This window comes from Pelodiscus sinensis, chromosome 29 (assembly GCF_052426305.1).
Source record: "Pelodiscus sinensis isolate ZL-2025 chromosome 29, ASM5242630v1, whole genome shotgun sequence".
NCBI lineage: Eukaryota > Metazoa > Chordata > Testudines > Trionychidae > Pelodiscus > Pelodiscus sinensis.
Window position 1 is genome coordinate 10,673,278 of NC_143080.1, and position 12,299 is coordinate 10,685,576.

A 12,299-nucleotide genomic window follows, 5' to 3' on the forward strand; every position below is an offset into this window, starting at 1 on the left:
TCTAGAGTGAATGGTTTGTTACTCTGTAAGCAGCTCAACTTATGGGGCTTTCAGACTGAAGCACAGCTAAATGGCTCTCCAATGATGCTTGAACTGAAAATGAACCATTCAAAAACCAATAGATGGGTGCAAAGTCTATATTTTTTGAATATTCCATATTTTTTACACAATTTATAAAGGCCAATTTCTTTTCTAATTTATAACTCCAATGACATTAAACCAATGTAACAGCAGAATTTGTTTTTTTAATATTCCTTCCCACAATGAAACAGCCCTTTTTCATGTCCCACTGCATGCATCCCACATGTTCATAAGCAGTGAGTGTAGAATATTCAGCCAAACACTACTAATATAATGTCAGAGTTGACTAATATTTCAGAATCCTTGGGTTTGCTAGTTACCTGAGAGGAACCCAGACTTGTAGCCGTATGTCTAAGGAGTAATTAATAAGGCCATTTAGGATGATGCTTTGCATTTCTTTTACATCATCAACCCAATGATCTCAAAATGTTTTACAAATATTATCAAATGAGGTTTTGCAACATTCCTGTGAGATATGCATTATTGTCCCTTTTTTATAGTTAAGAAAACTGAGGCACCGGGATTAAATGACTTCCTCAAGGCATCACAGACTTCCTGTGAAACATTTGGGAATACAACACCTTATCTGTTGCCACAAGCCCATGTTTTCCCACAGTAATTCAAACTGTTCTGGTTCCAAAGCAGTCTCAAGTAATATGCTCATTTTGCACTTTGGGGAACCAACTCTGCCCTCAGATAGGCATGCATGACTCCATTTGACTTCAGGAGCTGTCTAGGCATGTCTGATAGCAGGACTGTGCTCCTGGTAGTGCTGAGATGTGACATTGAGTGTGTCTAGATTACTGAGTTTTGTCGACAAAAGTGGACTTTTGTCGACAAAACTATACCTGCGTCTACACTACCGCTGAGTTCTGTCGACATAACGTCGACAGAACTCAGCAGTTTTGTCGACGCTGGTAAACCTCATTTTACGAGGCATAACACCTTCTGTCGACAGAGTTCTGTCGACAGAAGGTGTTATTGCCTGTAGGATTGCGTCTAGACTACAGGGTTTTGTCGACAAAGCAGCTTGCTTTGTCGACAGAACTGAATGTGTCTAGACACTCTTTTGTCGACAGAAGTTTTGTCGACAGTATCTGTCGACAAAACTTCTGTCGACAAAACCCTGTAGTCTAGATGTACCCATTGAGAGTTTGCCTAGTTCTTTTTCCTATTTGTTCATTGCTGTGTGCGTTTAAAAGAAACATTTTTTAGGTTGTTGAATGTATTGAATGTGTTTCCTCTTTATGTAGGGAGGAATTCTAAGTAGTCTTTTTTTCTCCATTTTACAGATTCAGAGTCGGGGAACAATGGATAAAAGAATGCTTACCAGATTGTCCAGTGAATTTGGAATATGGCAGAGGCTTTTATATTGAATACCTTTCTCTGTGTGTTTTAAACTTTTTTTTTTTTTAGTCTTGCTCTACAACAAACTAAAACAAGCGTGTACATGTTAAACTGGCCGTTTCAGGGGTCTTTTACTGTCTTTAAAAGTAGAAACACCAATTGATAATTACTTTAAAATAACATGAAACAAAGCAGCTAGTAGTGAAGAAACCATGCTGGTTCAACTGATTATATCCTAAAACTGCTGTCCATAACAGAAAACAGCTGTAGGCACTTTGTGTTTTTGCCTGACCTTCTGTAACCTTTAGAATAAGAAGTTACAGAAATGCATGTTGTGCTTCGTTGTGTACTCTGGACCACATATTACATATTCATTTTATGATTCAGAGTCTGGTGGGTTTGTACAGTAAATTTAAAAGATCATTATATATAGCTTACACTGGAATCGTCTCTAGCGCACTTGTACATTTACTGATTTACTGTATGTGATGACAAACCTATTAGTGTATTGCTTCCAGCTTGAGTGGGACAAACTTTTAGTAAAATTATTTTATTCACCCCTTATTCTTGTTTTTTAAAAATTAGTGTACACTAAAGCCATGAGGAGTTTGTTTGAGTGGGGAGAAGTAAAGATGCTGGAACAAGAGATACTGCAGGTCCTGCAGCATCCTTGACTTGAAGTGGTTTCCATTACATACAGGATTTACAGTTTGATTCACTGGCTCTTAGCACCAGGAGAGAAGAGAAACGAGGTCACAATTCTAACTTTAACCAGAAGAAAATAATTATGTATTAAGAAACTGATCATCAGTTATAGCCACAAAAAGCATTTAGAACACTTATCCATCCATTTGGTGTATTGCTGTCTGTTGGTAATAAATGGCACATGAAGTGGGAATGGAAATTGAATGCTTCAGAGTTAGATGCTGTGTAATCAGCCTGGATTTTACACAACTTTGAACTGATCAATACAGATTTGCTGTAGCTTTCTTTTCAGACAATGTTCAGATCTGTAAAGAAATAATTTCTCTTTGATGGTTATGGAGGGGTCTCCTCTTGCCCGCAGGGTGCGTGTGGCCCATGGAGCAGTCCCTCCTCTAGCACCCACAGAGGCTAATCTTTTGGTCTGGGGGCTACACCAGGGAAAGGGGCAGACAGTTACACTGCTTCCACCCCTCACCCCAGACTCTGGCCTCACAGGCCTTAGCCAAACAGATAACACATATAGACTACATTTTATTTTTGGTGAAGCCTCACTAATCCCATACAGGTCCTTGGAGTGGTAGATGCTGGGGCTGAGGTCCCAGGCTATGAAGGTGTTGGAGGGGGTACAGGATCTGGGAGGAAATTGTGACCTGGGGCAATGGAGTGCAGAGGGTTTGGATGGTGACTTGGAGGAAGGAGTTGGGGTACATGATGAGCAGGGGTGCCCTGATCTAAACCATCTTGGGTGGCAACTGTCCCTACTGACACCGAATGTCAGCAACAAGTAATTTTCTAGTACAGGTTGTTTATTAGTCACAGAACATCACATAGCTTGTGGTTTGAATAAAGCATACCTTAGAAGAATTGTCATGGTCTATGAGTAAAATCACTTATTAAGCACTTATTAAGCATTCACTATATCCACTGAATATTGTGTTCCTTCATTATCCTGCTCAGACAGTGACTCTTGAGTCAGATTCATGGCTGGATTCTGGGAATTGGAAACAAAGATCTTGTGGTTACTTGTTTTGTACAAACCAGTTCTATTCATAGGAGTGGTTTTCACCACTGGATGAAATGAAAATTGCCATCAATTGTTGATTTTTAAAGCAAAGCACAGTAATTGCAATCCATATGGCACTTTATAAAATTCCATGGAAACCAGAGCTACCAGTAACTGGCTGGCAAAACCAATAGTTTTATTAAGTTGTTTATTTGGCCAGATGAATGGGATAATTCTTCTTCGAGTGATTGCACATGTGCATTCCAATATAGGTGTGTGCGCACAGCTTGCATGCACTGTTGGAAGTTTTTCCCTCAGCAGTACCCTTAGGGCCAGTAGGGAGCATACCATGTATACCATGCCCGGCCCACAAGGCTTTAAGCCCTGCAAAAAGTGCAATAGGCCTATGCCATGTGGTGACCCGCACTCATCGTGCCTAAAGTGTCTGGGAGAAGCACACCTTACAGAAGGCTGTAAAATCTGTAAGGCCTTCAAGCCCAGGACGAAATGTGAGAGGGAATTGCACCTTAAGATCCTCCTCATGGAAGTGGCTCTCCGACCGGCACTGGCACCGAACTATTCTGCCTCGGAATATTCGTCCGACTCTGAGGCGGAATTTGTCTGGTCCTTGAGGGTCTCCAGGTCTTGCTCGCGATGCTGCTCCCGTTCTCGGCACCGTTCCCAGCACCATAGTTCTCCGCTCCCATACCAGCAACAATGGGCTCAGCCTCCAGGGCAATGGCCCTTCTGGACTCCCTAGGCTTATCACAAGAGCCAAGGCGCGGACCCCCCCCCCCGCCACCCCCCAGACTGGCTTCTGTCTCCTTGAGGCCACGAGTTCCTCCATCGGCAACTCCTCTGGTCTGGTCCCCTACCTTGGAATGTTCTCTACCTCTGGGCCAGTCGTCCCCAGGTCCAGGGGGGAGCACGGCTCCGGTGAGCCAACCACCCCCCTCTTCGTCCATGGACACCTTGGATGATCCAGGTCGCGAGGATGCCCCTCTGGGTGAGGTCCAAAAGGGGTCATCGTCCTCCTCCCCAGATGAGGCATTAGCCGACTCCACCCCGTCCATGCCCTCCGTGAATGCTAGAGCACATCAGGACCTTCTCCGCCTCCTGGCCCAAAGTTTGGGGGTTCAAGCGGAGAAGGTTTCCGACAACTCGGATTCTACTGTTGACATTCTGCATGCTGACACTCCCTCTAGAGTGGCTCTACCGGTCAACAAAACAGTGGCCAAAATCTCCAATGCCTTGTGGCAAACCTCTGCCTCCATTCCTCCAGTGGATAAGCATGCGGAAAGGAGGTACTTTGTCCCCCAAGAGGGTAACGAACACCTCTCCTCTCACCCTCCCCCAGGTTCGTTGGTGGTGCAAGCTGTTAATCAAAGGGAGAGACAAGGGCGGCCAGCAGCCACCCCTAAAAACAGGGAGGCCAAAAAGTCTGACCTGCTGGGACGGAAGGTCTACATGTCTGGGAGAATCCAATATCACATTGCCAACCAGCAAGTCCTCTTGTCCCATTATGCATACAACACCTGGGCATCCATGGACAAGTTTATGGACATGCTCCCTAGGGACTCCCGCTCGGAATACAAGGCTCTTCAAGAAGGGGGGAGAGCAATCTCCAGAGCAGCTCTCAACATGGCAGACGCCGCAGCTCGAGTGATGGTCACCTGGGTGGTTCTGCGCCTTAGTTCATGGCTCCAGGGTTCTGGGGTGCTGCTGGAGCTCCAAAACACCATCCAGTATCTCCTGTTTGAGGGCCCCTTGCTCGTTTCAGAGCAGACCAACTAGAGGCTTCATGGCCTCAGGGATACCATGGCACATTAAAGTCCGTGGGCCTGCACACTCCTGCTACCCAGAGGCGTACCTACTCAAATAAAAATGTTCCTAGAGTGCTTCCCTAGGGCCCACGCCCCGACTTCACTCGTTGTGGGAGCAGGAGTGGCAACAGCAGGAACGACAGGCTCCGCCCGCACCCAGCCCCCAACAATAACCAGGGGCCCCCTAATAAGCCCCCGGGGCTGCACGCACACACCTATATTGGAATGGACATGAGCCAGCATGGATTTGTAAAGAACAAATCATGTCAAACCAATCTGATAACTTTCTTTAATAGGATAACGAGTCTTGTGGATAAGGGAGAAGCGGCGGATGTGGTATACCTAGACTTTAGGAAGGCGCTTAATACGGTCTTGCATGATATTCTTAACAATAAACTAGGTAAATACAACTTAGATGGGGCTACTATAAGGTGGGTGCATAACTGGCTGGATAACCGTACTCAGAGAGTAGTTATTAATGGTTCTCAATCCTGCTGGGAAGGTATAACAAGTGGGGTTCCACAGGGGTCTGTTTTGGGACTGGCTCTGTTCAATATCTTCATCAAGGATTTAGATATTGGCATAGAAAGTACGCTTATTAAGTTTGCAGATGATACCAAGCTGGGAGGGGTTGCGACTAATCTGGAGGATAGGGTCATAATTCAAAATGACCTGGACAAATTGGAGAAATGGTCTGAGATAAATAGGATGAAGTTTAATAAAGACAAATGCAAAGTGCTCCACTTAGGAAGGAACAATCAGTCTCACCCATACAGAATGGGAAGCGACTGTCTGGGAAGGAGTACGGCAGAAAGGGATCTAGGGGTTATAGTGGACCACAAGTTAAATATGAGTCAGCAGAGTGATGCTGTTGCAAAGAAAGCAAACATGATACTGGGATGTATTAACAGGTGTGTTGTGAGCAAGACACAAGAAGTCATTCTTCCACTCTACGCTGCGCTGATTAGGCCGCAATTGGAGTATTGTGTCCATGTCAGTGGGTACGCTCCTGACATGGGTTGCGGGCCCCTTCTACTGGCCCGTGCCTCGGTCTAGGCCCTTCTTTCAGAGCATATACAGTACCCAAAATCCCAAAAGTCCCAGCCCTGCTCTCAGGGCATATACGGTACCCAAAGTCTCAAAAAGTCCCAGCCCTTCTCTCAGAGCATATACGGTACCCCAAAGTCTCAAAAAGTCCCAGCCCCGCTCTCAGGGCATATACGGTACCCAAAGTCTCAAAAAGTCCCAGCCCCGCTCTCAGGGCATATACGGTACCCAAAGTCTCAAAAAGTCCCAGCCCCGCTCTCAGGGCATATACGGTACCCAAAGTCTCAAAAAATCCCAGCCCCGCTCTCAGGGCATATACGGTACCCAAAGTCTCAAAAAGTCCCAGCCCCGCTCTCAGGGCATATACGGTACCCAAGGCCTAGTTCTGGGGAAAAAGCCTCTCCTGGCCCGAGTGATTCCCCCAGTGCAGCAAGAGATGGTAGGGGGCCCCGGGCCCTCCCTCTCCACCGGGTCCCAGCCCAGGACCCTGAAGGCAGGGACTCTAGGTCCTGCCAGCTTGGTGGGGAATCCAGCCGCTACGCACCAAGCTGGATTAGGAAACCTCCGCCCTGGGCCGCTTCCTACCACCCTGGCACCCCCCCAGTCTGTCTGTTGGGGCGGCGGTCCTTACCGGGGCTGGGTAGACCGGGTAGGTGTGCCCGTTACTCTGAGGGTTTGGGGCCGGCTTCCCTCCCGGGGTCCAACACGCCTTCAGTTGGGTCCGAGTTGTCACAGGAACACCGGCTTTGCAGCCTGGTTCCTCCTAACCTCTAGTTGCCCTCCCTTCTGCTGGGCCGCTGCCTGCTTTATATACTGGCCCTGCTGGGAGCATGCCCAGCAGGGCTGTAAGGGCGGGGCTCTTTCAGCCAGCTGGGCCTGGGCTACTCCCAGTCCTTTAGTGTGGGGCTTGTTCACCCCATCACAGTCCAGTTCTGGGCACCACATTTCAAGAAAGATGTGGAAAAACTGGAGAGGGTCCAGAGAAGAGCAACGAGAATGATTAAAGGTCTAGAGAACATGACCTATGAGGGAAGGCTGAAGGAACTGGGTTTGTTTAGTTTAGAAAAGAGAAGATTGAGAGGGGACATGATAGCAGTTTTCAGATATCTAAAAAGAATGTTGTTAGGTATAATTTTAAGAGAATAAGACTGAGAATATTTTATTGCCGTTATATAAATCCATGGTACACCCACGTCTTCAATACTGTGTATAGATGTGGTTTCTTCATCTCAAAAAGAGCTATCTTGGTGTTGGAAAATTTAGAAAAAAGTAACAAATGATTAGGGGTTTGAAACAGCTCCCAAATGAGATGATTAATAAAACTGGGACTTTTCAGCTGAAGGCAGGGTATGATAGAGAGCTATAAAATTATGACTGATGTTGAGAAAATAGATAAGAAAAAATGATTTACTTTCTCCCATAGCACAACTAGGGGTCGCCAAATGAAATTAATAGGTAGCAGATTTAAAACAAACAATAGGAGGTATTTCTTTACACAATGCACAGTCAACCTTCGGCACTCCTTGCCAGAAGATGTTGTGAAGTCTAGAAATTTAACAGGGTTCAAAAAGGAACCATGATAAATTCATGGAGGACAGGCTCATCAATAGCTATTTTCCAGGATGGGTAGGAATGGTGCCCATAGTCTCTGCTTGTCAGAAGCTGGGAATGGGTGATAGAGGATTCGCTTCATGATTATCTGTTCTAGTCACTCCCTCTGGGGCACCTGGCATTGGCCAGTGTTGGAAGGCAGGATACTGGACTAGATGGACCTTTGGTCTGACCCAGTTCAACCTTTTTTTGTGTTCTTTCCCACTTGCCTGAGTGCACTGAGTGAAAAAACAATGAGGGGCTGCTTTTCAAACACTTAGCTTTTCTGCTTTCAAGCTCCTGCTCTGTGGTTTTGGGTTTTTTTTAAAATCATCAATGAGCAAAGCCTCAGTAGGACAGCATCACAGGGCGGACTCACTGCCATGGCACCTCCTGCTGGTAGCCCTGGGAATTAGCTCTTGTCGGGTCATGGGATGCCTCCCTCTGTCTGGTGTCTCCCCGTGTCCTCACTTCCCTCTCCAGTCCGGAGCCGTGTCACTCTTGGACCATGGTGTTATCTTCAGGACAGTGCCCTCTGGCAGTGCCCACTCCAGTGTCTCTTGGCCCCCTTCTGGGGGAGAGGTGTTTATCATTCCCTGTACTCTGGGGTCCTCCCCTCCCAGGGAGCACCCAGTTCCCCTGTATTCTCCTTGCCTCAGTGACCCACTGCTAGTCTTCATCTAGCCCCTGCCCCAGGGCAAATTGCAGTCTGTAATGGCCACTCATCATCAGCAAAGGAGTGTGGACCTGCTGCCTTTTCCTATCCTGGCTCCTTTCCTGCAGCCCTAGTACTCTCAGGCCTTGCCTCAGGCCTTGCAGCCTAGGGGTGGGCTGAGGTCAGGCCAGAGCTCCCCAGCTCTATATTCCTTCCCCGGCACTGCTCTACCACCAGGAAGCCTCCTGCTTCCCAGGCAGTCAGGTCCATCCTGCTCTCCAGCCAGAATCCTCCTCTACCCCTCTGGGAACCCTTCTTTATATAGCCCCCAGCTGGACCCTCATTAGCAATAACTGCCTCAGCTGGGGCTTTGCTGGTGTGGAAGAAAACAAGCCTTCGCTCTGGGTTGTGTTTAAGCAACAAGTAGCTAGAGGCAGTTTTATTACGAGCTGCAGCAAGGGAAAACTGGTTCGGACAGGGGTGGAGCCCTGCCCCCTCCGCCCCCCAGGCAGATCTTCAAATACAAGCAATTATGAAGCCGTTTATATACTGTCTATTAAATATAATAACAATAACAATTAGTCTCCTTCCCATTAGAAACACTAATAGCTAACAGTTATTTAGTTCCACTCAGATGCTCCTTATCTCAAGGTCCCTGTCAGAGTCAGCATTCTGTCCCTATCTCTGTATAGAGGAGAGAGGCAAAGGCAGCGTCTAATTATAGATCTTGCGTTGTCAGGCCACAGACTTAGCCTGACTCTTGCTCTCTTGTTAACAAGACCAAGATGGCTGCACACAAATTCCCTTATTCCCTTTTCCTGCCTCTACACTGGTATTGCTCATGTCCATTTTGCACTCGTTGTGCATGCTCGACACATTCACCTGTGCTGGAAGGTTTTTCCCCTAGCAGGACCCAGAGAGGAGGGGCTCTGCCAAGCGCTGGAATGACACATCAATGATGCGGTGGAATGGGCACTGCATGCTGCCCCCACCCTCAGTTCCTTCTGGTCAGAGACTCCAACGGTGGAGAAGGAGGGTGGGATGTGGAAAGGACGAGTAACACATCTCGAAGAACAGTTACAGAAAGAGGGAACAGTCTTGTCGTCTTTGAGCAACTGCACTTGTTCATCCACAGCAAGTGACTCTCAAGCAATGACCCTTGGAGGTAGGTAAGTTCATGGACAAGCAGATTGCGGCACAGCTCTGCTGAACCCAGCATTATTCCTAGTCTGGCTGACAGTGGCATAGTGCTTGGCCAATGTGTGCTCTGATGAGCATGTTGTGGCCCAACAGATGTCCTGGTTTGGGATACGCGCACTGGTCAGATGAGCTCTCACAATCAGTGCTGAGGGGCTCCTGACATCATAGCAGGTGTGGATGCACCGGGTGATCCAGCTCAACATCCTCTTCATGGAGACAAGCTGGCCACTCATCCACTCAGCCAAAGAAACAAACAGCTCGGTGGATCTCTAGACTGGCTTAAGCTAGTTCAGGTAAAAAGCCACGGTCCTTCTCACATCCAGGGTGTGTCTAGACTACAGGGTTTTGTCGACAAAAGTGGACTTTTGTCAACAAAACTATACCTGCGTCCACACTGCCTTTGAGTTATGTCGACGTATGTAAACCTCATTCTACGAGGAATAACGCCTTTTGTTGACAGAGTTCTGTCGATAGAAGGCATTATTGCATCTACATTGTCCTTTGCGTCCATACTGTTATGTCGACAAAGCGGCTTGCTTTGTCGACAGAACTGGATGTAGTTTAGACACTCTTTGTCGACAGAAGCTTTGTCGACAGTATCTGTCAACAAAACTTCTGTCAACAAAACCCTGTAGTCTAGACATACCCCCAGTGTGTGGGCCTTGGACAGAGTACCGGCAGGAAGATGTCCTGGCTCATGTGAAAAGTAGACACCATCTTGGGAAGGAATGCTGGGCAAAGGCTGGAAGCTTGGAAACCCATCTGGCCCATGTTATAGCCATGAGGAAGGTAACTTTCCATGACAGATGTGACAAGGAACATGTGGCCAAAGGGTGGCCTCAGGAACCTGGCTAGGACCAAGTTAAGGTCCCACTGCGGGACTGCTAACCTGAGGGAGCAGTTGTTCCAGGCTCCTGAGGAACCTGCCTGTCATGTCATCGGAGAAGATTGTGGGATCTTGGACTGGTGGCAATGGCTGCCAGATGCACTTTGATCTAGGAATGTGCTACACCCTGGTTATTCAGGTGGCACAGATAGTCCAGGATAAGCATATCTGACAGGGAAATGCCACGATTGGCAGCCCAATGTGAGCCCCTCGTCCATTTTGTCAAGTGGGTCTGGTTGGTTGCAGGTTTTCTGTTCTTGAGAAGGACTTGGAGGATGCTCTTCCGTTCCGCAGGTTTCAGCCATGCAGCATTCACACTGTGAGCTGGAGGGGCATGAGGTTGGGGTGCAGAAAGGCCTAGGATGAGAGGCTGTGTTGTCCGTGAGAACTCTGACCACTGCCAGACCAGAGCAAAAGGCCCTGCGCACGAGATTGAAGGGAGGTAAGTACTATCAGGAACAATGAAAACCTTGTACAACTGATCTCAGGACTGGGAGAAGCCCAAAGCCAGCCATAGCTGTAGAGGACGCATATGGAGTCTGGCATGGCGTACAATGTAAGTGCATGCCACCCCATGTCCCATGAGATGTTGAGTATGATGGAAACCAGAGACATCATGCAGAGCTTTCGCTTTGCTAAGTACTGGTTCAGATCTCGCCGGTCCAGGATAGGCCTGAGCCCCCTTTGGCTTTAGGGACACAACCCCCTGTTCCTGTGTTCCGGGGGGGCCACTGCCACTGCCCCTACTCGTAGGAGCCCTTGCCCCTCCTGTTTAAGAAGCTGTTCCACCTGCAAGCTGGAAGCCCCCATCTTCAATAGCTCCTGATGAGCTGGTGTGTCGTCCTGAGGGACAGCCAAAGGGGATGTCATAAAGGCCTCACCTGGTGATGATGATGATGAGGGCAAGGCAATTGGTGCCTCCGTAGGTACTGGAGGCTCTGGCACGTGCTCCTTCTCACCTTGCAGGGCTTGAGGAGATGCCTCTACCAAGGCTTTTCTGTGGGGTGGAGAGGGAGACGTGGTCGGTCTCCAAGGCCCTGGCCATCGAATGAGTGGTCTGGAAAGGCTGAGTGAACCCCCACAAGTCCCACTAGTACCATGGTACCATGGCTCCGGTACCATCAGTATGGTGGGCTCCACTGTAAAGGGCTGGTCCACTGCACTTTGGGAGTCCTAGACTATGGCAGCGCTGGGGCATGGTCCACCATTACACAGTAACAAGGATCCCGCGTAGCTGCAAAATGGGCAGTGCTAGGCTTGTGACCCCCGAGTCCAAAGTCAAGGACCCCTGATTATCACCTGGAAAAGTTGCCCTGGGAGCAGTTATAGCTGGTGGATCTGCAACGGCCAGTGGCCAGCGACCTGTGCCGCACACTGTACGAATGGCACGGTGATGGTGACCGTGACCATGAGGTGGAGCAAGTCTAGTGCAGGACGATGCTCGCGGTGGGGACCGCATCTATGTGGGGGTGACAGGCATCCATCCGGGGAGCCAGGCCATTCTCGTAGGGGGTTTGCATGAGTGGTTCTGTGAACTCTGGGATCTTTGGTGTCCCTGGTCATGGTGGGGACTGGGTGCCTCTGAAGGTCTGCACTCCCATGCTGAGCCACGAACCCCTGTCTGGGCTCCCGACCTGACAGTCACAGGAGGTCAGCAGGGTTTGCATCTCGTGGGCTGACTCGTGGCGGCTGCATGCAGGAGAGCACTGCCTGGACCCTGCTTTGATGGGCGCTGGTGCCACTGGGGCGAGGACCTAGAAGCCTTGAGTGCAAGCTTGCCCTGTGACCAGGGAGCTGCAGGAGCCTGGGTGGCTGGCTCTGGCAGAGCCATTATCAGTTGTGTTGCTTGCAGGGCCTCCGGTGTGGAGGACTCCTGGATCTGGCTAAGAGTCCTGCTAATGCCCAGGGAGGCCGGCATGCACTGAGCTGGGGCCCAGACGCCTGAGGGGCACCGAGAGCTGC

At 48.8% G+C, this 12,299-nt stretch overlaps 1 protein-coding gene across 15 annotated transcripts in view; it reads left to right on the top strand.

Annotated features, from left to right (window-relative positions):
* Nucleotides 1-2,429, top strand: part of MARCHF10 (membrane associated ring-CH-type finger 10) — a 114,026-nt gene extending 111,597 nt beyond the window's left edge. For all 15 annotated transcript variants that reach the window (XR_012898013.2, XM_089773924.1, XM_089773922.1 and 12 more), the window contains one exon: nucleotides 1,374-2,429. Coding sequence is in view for 14 of the 15 variants with exons in the window: in XM_089773924.1 (XP_089630050.1) it covers nucleotides 1,374-1,457 (84 nt within the window). In the remaining variant the exon portion in view is untranslated. The remainder of the gene's footprint in view (nucleotides 1-1,373) is intronic.
* The last annotated feature ends 9,870 nt before the right edge of the window (nucleotides 2,430-12,299 follow it).